Source organism: Sturnira hondurensis, unplaced genomic scaffold, assembly GCF_014824575.4.
Source record: "Sturnira hondurensis isolate 20B ecotype Veracruz unplaced genomic scaffold, ASM1482457v3 Scaffold0014430, whole genome shotgun sequence".
In the NCBI taxonomy this organism is placed as follows: domain Eukaryota; kingdom Metazoa; phylum Chordata; class Mammalia; order Chiroptera; family Phyllostomidae; genus Sturnira; species Sturnira hondurensis.
In genome coordinates, this window is record NW_028087061.1 from 1,451,842 (window position 1) to 1,469,322 (window position 17,481).

The following is a 17,481-nucleotide window of genomic DNA, read 5'->3' on the forward strand; positions in this document are numbered from 1 at the left end:
TGTTTTGGGTCCCACCAGAGAATGTTCTAATTGGTCTGGAGTGGGGCTTGGTCCTGGGTACTTTGGGTGATTCTAATGTGAAGCCAAGGTCGAGAAGCACTTCTCTAATTTATCTCCTCCCTGCCACTAGACTGCATCCTCCCTCCTCCCCACTCACTCCCAGTCAATTTTCAACAGTCGTTGTCTCCCCAAAGTTACCTTCAAGTTTCCATATTTCTTTCTGTTGTTTCTCCTTTAAGAAAGGAGGCAGAAACCCTGGTAATTTACCACAGTAGCAGGAACCAGAGATCTCCTTTATATTGTTTGTCTTTACAGGAGGTCTCAGCATGAAGCAGAAACGCTGGTGTGGGATGACCGCCAAAACTGGCACCGTGTTATCAGGGGTCTTTACCATCATAGCCACGTACATGTACCTCATCTTTGAACAGAAGCACATGAGGAGCAGCGATTGCACTGAGATTAACCAAAGGGCCAAGAATGTGAATACCCTGATAAGTCAGTTCATCATGTGTTGGAGTTGGAACATTGTCCTTCTCCTGTCTTGCATCACCTTTGTCATCAGCGGTTTGCTCCTATACTCAGTCTATGCCCAGAGGCACAGGGGCTTGGTGCTCTATATTATTTGGATCCTTTTCTATGAGGCCATAAACATTGTAGTACAAATCCTCACCAACAGTAGCACCAGCGTTGCAGAAGTCAGAGTCATGCGGTGGTTTGGCTTGGTGTCCCGTATATCCATGCATTGTTTCTGGTTGTTCTTTGTCGTGACTTATGCCCAGATAATCTACAAAAGTAAAAGCCAGGGCACTAGCATTTCCTACAACATACGTACGTCTATAGGCAAGAGAGATTTTCCACGGCGGAAATCAAAGATAAGCAGCCTTTCCCGCCACTATAATGAATAATGTTGGCCCTTTTCCCGCCTTAGAAGCAGGTCTCCCAGATTCTCAATCTCATTCTCATCTGTCTCCATCTCTTCACTCTCTCTGGTCTGTTCAGCAACTAGAGACCCTACTGCCACCTTTTTCAGGGAACGTGAAGAGAAATGTGATTAGGGTCACAATTGGAACATCCTGCTCATTGAGGATGTTTAGTTGAAGTTCATTGTTATTTACAAAGCACTCCTTGAGTTGCTCCTTTTTCTGGTCAGTACCACCTTATCAGACAAAATAAAGAAGGCCAGGGAATGAAATGAAGATGAATTGAAGTCTAGCAATTTATTCATCTTGGTATGTCTTTATTCACTAACCCTGAGTCAAACAAATCTGTATTTATTTCTCAGATTGTTGAAGCACAAAGGGTACTGTTGGTGTCTTGGGGTAGTTTAGTGCTATGGCTTTTCTCCCTGTGTCCTCTATGCTATATTTCATCTAAGTAAAAGAATAAAAATAGAGATCTGAGTGGAGTGGCTCAGTGGATTGTGCGCCAACCTGGGAACCAAAGGGTCTCAGGTTTGATTCCCAGTCAGGGCACATGCCTGGGTTTTGGGCCAGGTCCCCAGGAGGGATCCTGGAGAGGCAACCACACATTGGTGTTTCCCCCTCTTTCTCCCTCCCTTCCCCTCTGTCTAAAAATAAATAAATACACCAGCCCTGGCTGGTGTAGCTCAGTGGATTGAACACGGGCCTGTGAACCAAAGGATTGCAGTTCGATTCCCGGTCAGGGCACATGCCTGGGTTGCAGGCCAATTCCCAGCAGGGGACACATGAGAGGCAACCATACATTGATATTTCTCTCCCTCTCTCCTTCCCTTCCCCTCTAAACATAAATAAATAAAATCTTTATAAAAAAGAATAAAATAAATAAAATCTTTAAAAAGAAGAAAAACTGAGCAAACTTCTACTTCTAATATTAGACATTTTGTTAATAGTTTGTTTAATAGCTTCCTTGAGGCATAATTGACATATAACATGTGATGTTTAAAGTATATAAGTTGAAATAAGTATATCCCAGTGAAACCATCACCACAATTGAGTTCATGAACATGTGTATCACCTCCAAAAGTTTCTCCACAATCCCTGCTTCCCCCACTGTCTACAGCCTGCCACTCCCATCGCAAGGTACTGATTTGCTCTTACCATATATTAGTTTGCATTTTCTAGAATTTTACATAAGTGGATTCATACAATATGACTCTTTTTTTTGTCTGGCCTCTTTCACTTAGCATTTAAGGTTCTTCTGTGTTGTTCAGTGTATTAATAGTTTATTCTTTATTGCTGAGTAAGATGCCATGGTGTAAATGTACCACCAATTTTTAAAATCTATTTGCCCACCGAAGAACATCTATTGATTTTCAGTTTGGGGCAACTATGAATAAGAACGCTATAAACACTTGTGCACAATACTTTGTATGGATTTATGATTTCATTTGTCTCAGGTAAATACCACTTTAACTTTTTTAAGAAACTGGAAATTATTTTTAGAGCAGCTGTACTGTTTTATATTTCCAATGGCAGTATATGAAAATTCCAGTTTCTCCACATCCATGCCAACACTTAGTATGCCCACTAAGTTTTTTATTTTAGCCATTCTAATAGGTGTATAGCAGTATTTCACTGAGGCTTTAACTTACATTTCTCTAGTGATAAATGATATTGAGCATCTTTCCACATGCTTATTTAGCATCCTTATATCTTTTTTGGTAATATTTTTTTGTCCATATTTTATTTTTTTAGCCCATTTTCAAAAATTAGGTTGTTTTTTTATTGTTGAGTTTGGGGTGTTTTTTATGCTTTCTGAGTACAAGTTCTTTATCAGCTGTATGATTTATAAATGTTTTTCTGTTTTGTGCCTTTTCATTCACTTAACAACATCTTTTGAAGAGCACCAAGTTTTTATTTCAATGAAGTCCAATTTATCAGTTTATTCTTTTATGGGTCACACTTTTGGTTACATATTAGGAAATCTTTGCCTAATCCAAGGTCATGAGGGTTTTCTCCTATGTTTTCCTCTAGAAGCCATAGTTTTAAGTTTTAAACTTGGGTATATAATCCCTTTTGTTGTTTTTCATCTCTGGTAAGGGATGTAGATCAAAGTTTACTTTTCTGCTCCTGGATATCTGATTGTTCCAATACTAATTCTTGAAAAGTTTATCTCTTTTCCTACTAAATAGACTTGATACACACACATACCTATTTCTGGATTTTATTTTTTTATGTGTTATATAAAGAATTTATATAATACAGTCCAGGGGAATGTCTAGCACAATTGAGAGTTTTGTAACTCAATGTGACCATAAAGTTAAAAGACAAGTACCATATAATCACAGTCATTAAAAGAAGTCTTTAAAATTTTTACAAAACAAAGAGAACCTAGCAGAAAATTAGGCAATGGAGGTAAATAAGCAATTTATAAAGAAGGTACACAAGAGACTGGTACACATGAACAGATTCTCAACCTCATAACTATCAGGGAAGTGCATATCATTTTACTGCTCATATTTTTTATCTTCTTTTTCTTAGATAAGTCCCTTTGACATTTCATATAATAAGGGCTTGGTGATGATGAACTCCTTTAACTTGACCTTGTCTGGGAAGCACTTTATCTGCCCTTCCATTCTAAATGATAGCTCTCCTGGATAGAGTAATCTTGGATGTAGGTCCTTGCCTTTCATGACTTGGAATACTTCTTTCCATCCCTTTCTTGCCTGTAAGGTTTCTTTTGAGAAATCAGCTGATAGCCTTATGGGCACTCCTTTGTAGGTAACTCTTTCCTTTTCTCTTGCTCTTTTTAGGATTCTGTCTTTATCTTTAAACTTAGATGATGATGTGCCTTGGTGTGTTCTTTGGGTCCAACTTCTTTGGATTTCCTGGACTTCTTTGGACCCCCTTTATATTCTGAATATTAACCCTTATCATATATTTGATTTGCAAATATTTTTCCTGAACTATTGGTTGTCTTTTCACTCTATTGACTGTGTCCTTTGATGCAGGTTTTTAAAAAAAAATTTTAAAGATTTATTTATTTTTAGAGAGGGGGAAGGGAGGGAGAAAAAGAGGGAGAGAAACATCAGTGTGTGGTTGCCTCTCATGGTCCCCCTACTAGGGACCTGGCCTGCAACCCAGGCATGTGCCCTAGACTGGGAATCGAACCAGTGACCCTCCGGTTTGCGGACTGCCACTGAATCCACTGAGTCACACCAGCCAGGGGCTGATGCACAGTTTTTCATTTTGATGTGGTTCAGTTTACATATTCTTTCTTTTGTGGTTATTGTTGCCTTTGCTTTTGATGTTATATCCAAAAATATCATTCCCAAATTCAATGCCATGAAGATTTTCCTCTATGTTTTCTTCTAAGAGTTTTATATTGTAACTCTTACTTTAAGTCTTAGACCCATTTTGAGTGAGTTTTTATGTGGTATAAAATACAGATCTATAACCTTTTTTTTTCATTTTTTGCACGTGGATATCCAGTTTTCCCAGCCCCATTTGTTGAAAAGACTGTCTTTTCCTCCGTTGAATAATCTTGTCACCCCTGTTGAAAATTGTTTGACCATATGTCTTAGTCTACACAAGCTACTGAAACAAAATACCACAGAGTGGGCGGTTTAAACAAAAGACATTTATTTTCTCACAGTTCTGAAAGCAATAAATCCAGGGTCAAGGTGCCAGCAAATTCAGTTTCTGGTGAGAGCTGTTTCCCGACTTGCACATGGCCACGTTCTCTCTGTGTCCTCACTGCGGCCCTTCTTCCGTGCATAGGTGGAGAAAGAACTCTCTGGTTTCTCTTTCTCTCCCTATAAGGACACATCAATCCTATTGCCTTAGAATCTCAATTTTATGACCTTGTTTATGTTTTATGACCTCCCTGAAGGCCCTATCTCCAAATATAGTCACATTGGAGGTTAAGACAGCAACATATGAATTTTGGGGATACAATTTTCTCCATGATACCATATATGTAAGAGTTTATATCTGGGCTGTCATTCCATTGCCTGCCTTTATATGCCAGACAGTCACCCTATTTGATCACTATAGTATTGTCATACGTTTTAAAACCAAGAAATCTGAGACCTTCAACTTTGTTCATCTTTTTTGAAATTGTTTTTGGCTGTTTGGGGTCCCTTGAGATACTACATAAATTTTAGGATGAATATTTCTATTTCTTTTTTTTAAGATTGTATTAATTTGTCTTTAGAGGGGAAGGGAAGGAGAGAGGGAGAGAAATATCAATGTATGGTTGCCTCCAGTGCATGCCCCACTGGGAACTGGCCTGCAACCCAGGCATGTGCCCCGACTGGGAATCGAACCGCGATCATGTGGTTCGCAGGCCTGTGCTCAATCCACTGAGCTACACCAGCCAGGGCTGAATATTTCTATTTCTTAAAAAAATGCTATTAGGGCCCTGGCTGGTGTAGCTCAGTGGATTAAGCATAGGCCTGTGAAGCAAAGGGCCACCGGTTTGATTCCCAGTCAGGGCACATGCCTGGTTGCAGGCCAGATCCCCAGTAGGGGACACATGAGAGGCCACCATACATTGATGTTTCTCTCCCACTTGTTCTCCTTCCCATCCCCTCTCTCTAAAAATAAATAATTTTTAAAAATGCTATTAGGTCTTAGTAAGAATTACATTGGATTTACAGGTCACTTTAAGTAGTATTGCCATCTTTACAACATGTCTTCCAATCCGTGTACCTGGATGTCTTTCCATTTATTTTTGTCTTTTTAAGTTACTTTCAGCAATATTTTCTAGTTTTGGGTGTACATGTCTTTCCAAGGTCGATCCCTCTGCGACCGCACTCTCTTTAGTAAGCAGAAGTCTTGCTCTCTCTCTCTGGCAATTGCCGCACCCCTCGGGTACAGGTCGAGCATTTAAGAGCCACAGGGGCGCTCGCTGCAACAAAGACACCTGTGACAGGTATGAGTTGGACATGGGCCAGAAAGAACACTAGGTTTCCTGCCAGCTGCAAGCAAAAGCCCATGCAACGAGAGGCACACTGTAAAAAACACTCACAAGCCCATCCCTGCAGCACAATTCCCAATCAGGTTTTAGACTTGGGAGAGAGAGCAATGAATTTTCCTTTCAATCAACTTTTTTTTACAAGCGCCTCTGTGCATTCTTTCTTTAAAAAGCTGCTTTTAAATTTTTTTAAATTTAATTATCATTCAAATACAGTTTTCTTTTACTCCCATCCCAGCCCACCCCCTCAGTGCTCCCCACTTCCCTCTCATTCCCCGCCCCCCACCTTAGTTTTTGCCCATGTGTCCTTTATACTTGTTCCTGTGAATCCTTCCCCTTTTCCCCTGAAATTCTCTCCCCTCTCCCCTCTGGACCCTGTCAGCCTATTCTGTATTTCAGTGTCTTTGGTTATATTTTGCTTGCTTGTTTGTTTTGTTGTTTAGGTTCCTGTTAAGACTGAGATCATATGGTATTTGTCTTTCAGTGCCTGGCTTATTTCACTCAGAAACTTGAGCACCAACTTACACCATACACCAGAATAAATTCAAGGTGGATAAAAGACTTATGTATAAGCTGTGACGCCATTAAAATCCTAGAGGAGAACATTGGCAGGAAAATCTCAGATATTTCACGCAGCAATCTTTTTACTGATAGGTCTCCTAGAGCAAGGGACATAAAGGAAAGAATAAACAAATGGGATCTCATCAAAATAAAAAGCTTCTGCATGGCTAAAAAGCTGCTTTTTGCAGCCCTTTTGATTCCTCCTTTTCCCTCCGCCTGCCTGTAAACAGAAAAGCAGATAGTAAATGAGTGTTTCAGTTTCAACCAGACTCTGAAGATTGCTTTGAGAACTCAGAGTTAGTTAACAGGGTCTGCTACACATGTCTTACAAGTCTTTCAACTCCTTGGTTAAATTTATTCATAAGTATTTTATTCTTAAAAAAATGTCATGAGTTTATTTGTGTCAAACTGATGACATATGCTGAGGAGTAAGATCTCAAATATTCCCAAGAATAACAGTTTTATAACTTTTTAATGCATTTGAAGTTAAGAAGGGAACTAAAGGTTACAGGGAGGTGGGAGAAAGCAAGGCAGGGATTGGATTACAGGACAACTAATGAGATTATGTGCTCCCTTGAACGTGCTGATTTCCTGTACAGAAATAATAGACAAGGCTGGCTTATGGCAAAAACAAGCCTTTTAGTAAAGCAGTTACAGGCCTGGGATATGATTACTCACCATGACCTGCCCAGTTATGAATTGATGATCAGATCACATTGTGAGGAACTTTCCAAAGAACCCCCTTTTTATCCCCAGTTTCCCCTTTTGGTCATAAATCAGTCTGAATAATACACTGATGACTAACCTTTTGGTCTGATAGTGTTGTCCCACGATGCTAGGAAGGCTCATTCCTAGGGAGTCTCGGTATCACCGTTGTCTTCTCGACCGTGGGGGATGGGGCAACACTGTAACCGTGGGATCTGAGTGGAGGCTACATTTTTCCCTAAAAGAGAAGGACAGGTGCATGGAAGGCAATGAGGTCTCACGGCCTTCACTATAAAAAAAATCACTGCTGTCCTGTGAACTGTCATGATCCAACTTTTGCCTTCTGTCTCATTTTTCTGTACTTGGCATCTAGTATTATATTTAGCCATGAAAAGAGTATTAACAGTTATCTTATAAATGTTTAGAAATCATAAACTGTTGGACAACATAGAAAAACCCAAAAGACATGTATAACTATTATTATGACTAGTACCATTAGCTGACCTGTAAAGACAGTGCATAGATATATGGACTTTGTTGGTGTCTCAAGATAGTTATCTATTGTTGGTGTTGGTGGCTTCTCATCCTCAAGGTTTTGATGTCCATAGACATAGGTAGTTGTCCACTTGTGGTTAGGTGCCTGATAAGTTCCCTTCCAATGATGTTGGAGAGTGTCTTTTATTTATGTTCTTCCCAATCAACATGATCTCCAGGTGGTAGCCAATGACCTTTAAAGTCTGTTTCCTGGGAGCTGTCTGTGAAAGAAAATGGTTACCAACTTGGCATTGTCTTGAAGTGACTCTATCAAACCTTGGCAATGGTGTAAGATGTCTCTGTTCAATAATATCAACTCATAAATTTCTTCACCTAAATCCAACTTAAATGTACTGTGATATGTAAAGAAAAGCAAAACCAAAAAAGTAGGAAGCCAGGGAGAAGGGAAGAGCCAAGTGGCCGTCTCAGGTTTCCCATAATCATATTTGTTTAATTTACAACCATTGTTTACTCATACAATACACACTAGAAGTTTTCCTCCATCTAATCCAAGATTTTAAGGCTTAAAACCACAATGTCTATTGAAAACCAATATGTAATAAATTAGCATTCTTTAGCTTTGACATTTACCCTCTAAAAATATTTTTCATAGACATGAAAGTCAATCATTAAGATGGACTTATTTTTGTAAATCTCAGGCAAAATAAAGACATGTCTGTTTTATTTAAAGCAACAAACTTAAGTTACTGACCTTGAAAAGCATTTGAGTTAGTCTCTATATTTCTGAAAATTTTAGAATACCCAGTTCTTAGAAATGTTTGCCTTTAGGGACCCATATCTAAGTCTCCATCAACCTGGCTCATGCTGTTTGCCCCATCCTGGTGGTTCCCTGAGGCCCTGCTCCACCCAACTTTCAGGCCCACCCAAGCTGTTTCCAGTGGCTCTTCCATATGTATGGCTTGTCTTGGTGCATGCTTCAGATTTTCCTAAATTATCTCAAACCAGCAGCTTCTGGCTTCAGCAAGCCCATAGGTCTTGCTAAGGTGTCCCAGGCCCAGCACCAGCAGCAGCCAACCTTAGTTCATGGCTTGGCCTCGCATGGGTACCTTCATGCCCGGCACAAGTAGCAGACCTCTGCAGACTGCTTTATAGCTTATGCTGTATGACCCTGAACTGAATACAGGCAGTGGCTGACCTTGGATGTGCTAACAGCAATCAAGCCTCAACTACAACAGGAGGATGTACACAGTCCACACAGTGGGTACACTGTGACTACCCAGCTTGGGTGATAGGGGAGGCTATGCCACTGGACAACACAGGACACCTACTAAATTAGGCCACACTACCAAGCCTGAAGATGTAGCAGCTCTGCATAAAACATAGAAACAAACACAGGGACGCTGCCAAAATGAGGAGACAAAGAAACATAGCCCAAATGAAAAAACAGAGCCGAACTCTAGAGAAAGAACTAAACAAAATGGAGACAAGCAAGCTACCAGATGCTGAGTTCAAAACACTGATTATAAGGATGTTCAGTGCACTTAGTGAGAACTTCAACAGCATAAACAAGGGCATGAAATTCATAAAAAAGGATACACTAATTAAAGAACAATTTACAGAAAATCAACAATAGAGTGAATGAAATGAGAATTAAATCGCTTTATTGGGCCCTGGCTGGTATAACTCAATGGATTGAGCACGGGCCTGCAAACCAAAGGATCTTGGTTCGATTCCTAGTCAGGGCACATGCCTGGGTTGCAGGCCAGTTCCCGGTGGGGGACACATGAGAGGCAACCGTACATTGATGTTTCTCTCCCTCTCTCCTTCCCTTCCCCACTAAAGATAAATAAATAAAATCTTTTAAAAAATCATTTACTTGGAATATAAGAAAGAAAAAAAAGAACACCCAATCAGTACAGCAAGAAGAAAAAAAAATCTAAAAATGAAGGTAGGCTAAGGAGCCTATAGGATGACCTCAAACGTACCAACATTTGAATCATAGGGGGGCCAGAAGGAGAAGAGAAAGCAAGACATTGAAAACTTATTTGAAAAAAATAATAAAAGAAAGCTTCCCTAATTTGGTGGAGGAAATAGACATATAAGTCCAGGAAGCACAGAGAGTCCCAAATAAGATGAACCCAAAGAGGCCTACCCCAAGACACATAATAATCAAAATGCCAAAGGGTTTTCTTGAAGAAGGAGGAGAAGGAAGAGAAGCATTTGAACAATAAAATGGCAACAAATAGATATCTATCAACAATTGAGTCTAAAAAACAAAATAAACAAGCAGTACAGAAACAGAGTCATAGATACAGAGACCATTATGGTAATTGTCAGATGGAGGGGAGTCGGGGGTTTGGGCAACAAAGGTGAAGGGATTAAGAAATACAGACTGGTAAAAAATGGGCAAAGAACTTGAACAGACACCTCCAAGGACATACAGAAGGCCCAGAGACATATGAAAGGATGATCAGCATCACTAGCCATCAGAGAGATGCAAATTAAAACCACAATGAGATACCACTTCTTGACACGTGCACTGACCAGCAGTGCCCACAGCGTCATGGATTAGACACGAAACAAATTCACACGAACTACTGAGTCCTGTGGAGGAAAAGGGATGACACGGCTACTCCCTCAAGTGGGGAGAGTCTCAGAACAGCCTGGCCACCCTATCAAGGGGAGAGCGGCTTGGAGCAGCCTGTCAACTCTCTCAAAAGAAGAGAGAATGTGCTGACCCTTGCCTAGACAGGCTTTTATTGGCTTTTTTGCAGAGGAGTTCAGGTACAATTTATTAATCACTGTCAGGCAGTAAACAGTAGATAGTATATGAAGAACCATTAGGGCTTCTTCTAAATCAGGGTCTGTCAGCTAAAAGGCTACAGAACTTGGGGAACACAAACTCCTTTTCTGCTTGGGCCTTTATTGTTTAACTAAAAACATTTGTAATGAAGCAGGTCTCACAGGGTTTCAGATATTCCTTCTCAGGCCTAATTACCCAGGGTGCCCGCCATTCCTAGCACAAGGCTGCACCACCCTCTGTCATTGTTTTCAGGCATAAATCAGGCAGAGGAGGCAGATAACCAAGGAATTCTTGGGGACTTCTCACAGACAGATTGAGAACTCAGGTTTCATCAGAGCCGGGGGATGAGGGTACATCACCCCCTTTCTCCAAAGCCCCCCAAGTCCTTCCCTGGGGCCTCCACATGATCATGCCTGTCTTAGGTCATTTCCCCCTTGGGGAATCTTATCCGTCATTGGCTAACTGACCAAGCATTGGGTGCCAGGCAGAGTGAAGTAAAAGGAGCAGAAGCGGTGCCCCTGCCAGGGAGATAAACTTTGTCTCCTTAGTGGCTTATGGTCCGAAGGTGGCTCACTAGCCTTAGCCATGGGGGGTTTCAGCTCCTGAAACCAGGCAGGGCAGTCCCCAACAACTTCTCACCAGTCAGAATGGCCATCATAACAAACCAGCAAACAACGAGTGCTGGCAAAGTTGTAGAGAAAAGGGAACCCTAGTGCACTGTTGGTGGGAATGCAGACTGGTGCAGCCACTGTGGAAAGCAATATGGAATTTCCTCAGAAAACTAAAAATGGAACTGCCTTTTGACCTGGCAATTCCACTCCTGGGATTATACTCTAAGAGTCCTGAAACACCAATTCAAAAGAACCTATGCACCCCAATGTTCATAGCAGCACAATTTACAATGGTCAAGTGTTGGAAGCAACCTAAGTGCCCATCATTAAATGAGTGGATCAAAAAACGGTGGTACATTTACACAATGGAATACTATACAGCAGAAAGAAAGAAGGAACTTGTACCCTTCATGACAGCATGGATGGATCTGGGGAGCACTATGGTATGTGAAATAAGCCAGGTGGTGAAAGACAAATACCATATGACCTCACCTATAAGTGGGACATAATCAACAAAACAAACAAGCAAGCAAAATATAACCAGAGATATTGAAATAAAGGACAAACTGACAATAACCAGAGGAGAGGTGGCAGAGGATAACAGGGGGAAAAGGGGGAAGGGTCGTCAAGGAACACATAGAGAGGACACATGAACAAAGCCAAAGCGGGGTAAGATCGAGGGTGGGAGGTGGGGGTGGCTGGGGTGGGTGGGAGTGGTGGGGAGAAATGGAAAAATTTATACTTGAACAACAATAAAAGAGAGGAGGGGAAAAGAAATACAAATTGGAGGTTACAGAATAGTCATGGAGATATAAAGTACAGTATAGGAAATAGAGTAGCCAAAGAACTTATATGCATGACCCATGTACATGGACAATGGTGTAGGAATTGCCTAGACGAGAGGGGCTGGGATTGGTTGGAGTGGGCAAAGGGGGAAAACTGGGACAACTGTATTAGCATAATCAATAAAGTATAATATAAAGGTAAAAAGAAGTGCTTGCTTTTAAGTTACATTTAAAAATATTTTTTATTGACTATGCTATTACAGTTGTCCCAATTTGCCCCTTTTGTCCCCCTTTACCTGGTAACTCCCATGCCCTCCAACAATCCCCTCCCCCCTTAGTTTATGTCCATGGATCACGCATATGAGTTCTCTGGGCATTCCATTTCCTATACTGTTTTTAATATCTTCCTGTCTATTTTGGTTCTACCAATTTGTACTTCTTAATCCCTGCATTTATTGCCCCGTTCTCCCCTTTCCCCCTCCCAAATGATAACCCTCCAAATGGTCTCCATATGTATAATTCTGTTTCTGTTCTGCTTGTTTGCTTAGTTTTTTCTTAGGTTCAATTGTTGATAATTGTGGATTTATTGCCATTTTAATGTTCAGAGTTTTCATCTTTTTTTTTCTTACATAAACCCCTTTACCATTTCATATAATACTGGCTTGGTGATGATGAACTCCTTTAACTCAACCTTATCTGAGAAGCACTTTATCTGACCTTCAATTCTAAACGATAGCTTTGCTGGATAGAGTAATCTGGGCTGTAGGTCCTTGCTTTTTATCACTTTGAATACTTCTTGCCAGTCCCTTCCAGCCTGCAAAGTTTCTTTTGAGAGATCAATTGACAGTCTTATGGGAAATTCTTTGTGGGTAACTATCTGCTTTTCTCTTGCTGCTTTTAAGATTCTCTCTTTATCTTTTTAAAATATTTATTTGTTTGTTTATTTGTTTATTTCTAGAGAAAGGGGAAGGGAGGGAGAAAGAGAGGAAGAGAAACATCAGTGTGTGGTTTCCTCTCACATGCTGCCTGCTAGGGGCCTGGCCTGCAACTCAGGCATGTGCCCTAGACTGGGAATTGAACCAGTGACCTTCTGGTTTGCAGGCTGGTACTGAATCCACTGAGCCACACCAGCCAGGGCTCTCTCTTTATCTTTAACCTTTGGCATATTAATTATGATGTGTCTTGGAGTGGGCCTCTTTGGGTTCATCGTGTTTGGTGCTCTCTGTGCTATCTGTACTTGTATGTCTATTTCTTTCTACAAATCAGGGAAGTTTTCTTTCATTATTTTTTCAGATAAGTTTTCAAGTTCTTACTCTTTCTCCTGTACTTCCAGGACCCCTATGATTCAATGTTAGTACATTTGAAATTGTCTCAGAGGCTCCTTAGCCTATCCTCATATCTTTTGAATTCTTTTTGTTCTTGCTGTTCTGATTGAATGTTTTTTGCTTCCTTATGTTTTAAATCATTGATTTGATTCTTGGCTTCATCCTCTCCACTGTTGGTTCCCTGTAACTTTTCCCTTGTTTCACTTAGTGTAAACTTCATTTCTGCCTGGGTCATTTTTATGCTGTTGAAGTACCCAAGGAGTTCCCTGAGCATCCTAATAACCAGTGTTTGGAACTCTGCATCTGATAGATTGCTTCTCTCCTTTTTGTTTAGTTCTTTTTTTTGGAGCTTTGATCTGTTCTTTCATTTGGGCTCTACTTCATTGTCTGCTTATTTTTGCATCCTCCCTGTGTTTCTTTCCATGTATTAGATAGAGCTGATTTGAGTCCTACTCTTAGCAGTATGGCTTATTGTATAAAGGCGCACCTGTAAGTTGGATGGGATGGAGCCTTAGGTAATCGCCACAGTGGGGCAACCCATGTGAGCCAGGTTGATGGAGTCTCTGATCGTGCCGCTGCTCTGTGGCTCTGTGTGGGGAAGGGCACAGAAAGGGGATAATGCTACTGCCTGGCCTCTGGAGTTTTGTCTGGGAGGAAGCTATTCCCTGGCACTTGCCCTGATGCCGGACACTTCAATTCCTCCCCATATGCCACTGGTGTCCTTCCAGCTGTTGCCCTGCTGCTGAAGCCCAGAGGGAATGAGTCTGGGTAAGTACTTACTCTGTTGTGGGCCCTTTAAGAGGAGACTCCTGAGAAACCTGCAATCTTCTGCTGCCCAACCTCCACTGGGTTTTACAGTCGGAAGTTATGGGGACTATCTTCCTGGCACTGGAACCCTAAGCTGATTAGTCTAGTGTGACTCTGGAATCCCTTGCTCCTGAGGTGTCCCTCCTGATTTTTATCCACCACCTGTGGGTGTGGGACCATCCATTCCACAAGTCTCTGTGTCCCTGCCCCTCCTACCCATCTGGATGAATGTGGCTTCTCTAATTCCTTGGTTGTTGGACTTCATACTGCTCAATTTCCTTATGATTTTGGGTGATATTTGTTTTGTAGTCTAGTTGTAACTTTTGCTGTGGTTGTGTGAGGAGGTGAACCTATACCTATACCTCCTTCTTGACCAGAAGCCCTAATTTTAAGAATAGCATCCAGAGATAGAAAATTATCTCACATTTACATATACAAAAAAGTCTTTCGCCATTGAGTATGATGTTACTGTGAGTTTTTCACATATGTCCTTCCTTATATTGAGGTATTTTTTTCTAGTCCTAGTTTCTTGAGTGTTTTAATTTTTTATCATAAAATGGTGTTCAATTTTGTCAAATGCTTTTCTGCATCAGTTGGAATGATCGTATTCCCCCCCCCCACCTTCGTTCTGTTATTGCGGTGTACTGCTCTGATTAATTTTCATATGCTGGCCCTGGCTGGATAGCTCAGTTGGTTAGAGAATTGTCCCAATATGCCAAGGTTACAGGTTCAATCCCTGGTGAGGGCACATACAAGAAATAACCAATGAATGTGTAACTAAGTGCAACAACAAATTGATGTTTCTTTCTCTCTCCCTTTCTCTTTCTCTCTAAAGTCAGTTTTTTTTAATTTTTCACATAATGAATCATTTTTGCATTCTAAGAGGAAATCCCATTTGGTTATGGTGTATAATACTTTCATTTTTTAAATATTGTCCATGGCTATTTAATTTTTTGAACATACGAAATATAGTTGTTACCTTTTTAGTATCTTTGTTAATTCTAACATCTGTGTCAATTCTGGATTGCTGGGCTTTTTAAAAAATTTTGTTTATTTATTTTTAAGGAAAGAGGAAGGGAAGGAGGAAACATTGATGTGTGAGAGATACTTCAATTGGTTGCCTCTCACACGTCCCCTACTGGGGACCTGGCCAGCAACCCAGGCTTGTGCTTTGACTGGGAATCAAACCAGCAACCTTTCAGTTGTTAGGCTGTCACTCAATCCATTGAGCCACACCAGCCAAGGCTGCATTGCTTTTAGTCGATTAATTTTTTTCCTCATTACGAGTCATAGATTTTGCTTTTTTGCATATCTGCTGGTTTTCTTTTTTCCTTTTTATTGAGTTTATTGGAATGACACTGGTTAACAAAATTATACAGGTTTCAGGTGCACAATTCTATAACACATCATCTGTACACTGTTTTAGGTATTCACCTCAAGTCAAGTCTCTGCTAGTTTTCTTTTGTTTTTTTAAAGATTTTGTTTATTTATTATTAGAGAGAGAGGAAGGGAGAGAAAAGGAGAGGCAGAGAAACATCAATGTGAGGGAGAAATGTCATTCAGTTGCCTCACAGATATACCCCCAATGGGGACCATCCCCTGACTAGTCAGGGGGCTGAGCCCCAACTGGGAACCAAACCTGAAACCCAGGCATGTGCACCGACTAGGACTCAAACTGATGACCTTTAGCTTTGTGGGACAATGCCCAGTCAACTGACCCACACTGGTCAGAACTGTCAGCTAGTTTTCTTATTGGATGCTAGACATTGTGATTTCTGCCTCATTGAATACTGAGTATTTTTATATTTTTATACATATTCTTGAGCCTTGTTCTGGGATGCAGTTAAGTTAGTTGGAGACATCTTTATCTTTTCAGGCCTTGTTTTGACATTTGTTAGTCAGGGCTGCTGCAGTGGTCAGTCTAGAGCTAGTGATTCCCACTAGTGCAGCAAGATCTTTTCATGTGCTCTACATAATTTCCCATGAATCATGAGGTTTTCCAGTCCGGTTGGTAAGAAAAAACACTATTTCTGTCCCTGTCTGAGCACCAGAGCAAGAGTTGTGTCCTCTGATCCTCTTGAGCGACTCTTTCCCCAGGTTTGGATGGTTTAGTCCCTTATACGTGATTATCATTGTTCAGCTGAACCCTCAGAAGGGGCCTCTGCACTGCGCTCCTCTCTGGCGCTCTGTCCTGTGCACTCTGGAAGCTTTGGTCTGCGCAGCTGCTCTGATCCCTCTTTTGAACCTGGGACTCTTCCTGGGCTCCTCCTCCCTGCCCCGCAGCCTGAAGGTTCTTATAAGGCATTAACCTGGAGTAATCATAGAGCTCACTTCCTTTGTTTCCTGGGTCCTGGAGAGCATCACCCTTCACTGACTGCTTTTTAGTAATTTTCACATATTTTGTGCATTTCTGTTTTTCTCGGGTAGGAGAGTAAATCTGGTTCCAATGACTCCATCTTGTATGGAATTAGAAGTGTCTGTTGAGTTAATATTAGGAGTAAAACAAAAAACCCAGCCTAAGGTGGGAATGGAAAAAAGAAAAATGTAAACTAATGAGTTTATCATAAATTTGTTTGTATCTTAAGGTATAGGCAATTGACAGCAAAAATAATTTATGAACTATAACTATCTTCTATACTAAGCACATTTTATAACTTTCTGAAATTACCGAAGGCACATTTCACAAACACTGACATCATGCAAACCAGGTTTAGGAATTACATTCTAAAAGAGATAAACATAGGGAAAATACAATAACAATTAAGTAAAAAATGTAAATAAAAGAGATAAACATAGATCAGTATACTTTTTAAAAACATTTTTTTAATTTATTTTTAGAGAGAGAAAGAAAGGGAGAGAAACATCAGTGTGAGAGAGGAACACGGGTTGGTTGCCTGTCACAGGCCCCCAACGGGGACCGCACCCACAGCCCAGGCTCACACCCGAACCAGGAAGAGGACCACCAGCGACCTTTCACTTTGCAGGTTGACGCCCAACCGACTGAGCCACTCTAGTCAGGGACAGCTCAGTATACTTTTGATAGATTTTTAAATTTTTTTAGACCATATATGTCAGAAGCCTTCAGGTGACTGAAAACTCAAGAGAAGGAAGAAAGTATAATGCAATGAAATATGAATGAAGATGCTTGATTTTAGCCCAGCTAGAACATTTATGGGCTTTGCACCTCACCTCATTTGTAAATATTCTGGAGTAGAAAATTTTACCGCAGTGTAGTAAGTAAATAAATAAAAAGTGCATGTTGTTCCTTCATAGTTTTTCCTTAATCCATATTGATTCTCTTCTTAAAGAGGGATTTGTATTTCTCATTTCAGATATTTCCTTCTAAAAGAGGGGAGAATTATAATATTCTGTTTGTGAAAGCTAAGGAGAATAAAATAAATTATAACTGCTATGGGAGTTATTGAAATAGGGGTTGTGAGAAGAAGTCTGCATAAGAAGTCAGGATTGCAGCAGTTACAAATGACATCACT

At 40.6% G+C, this 17,481-nt stretch overlaps 1 protein-coding gene across 1 annotated transcript; it reads left to right on the forward strand.

Moving 5' to 3' along the window:
• Positions 1–326: 326 nt before the first annotated feature.
• TMEM217 (transmembrane protein 217) lies at positions 327–905 on the forward strand. Its single transcript, XM_037063323.1, has one exon. The coding sequence runs from the start codon at positions 327–329 to the stop codon at positions 903–905; it is 579 nt and encodes a 192-aa protein (XP_036919218.1).
• Positions 906–17,481: the final 16,576 nt, after the last annotated feature.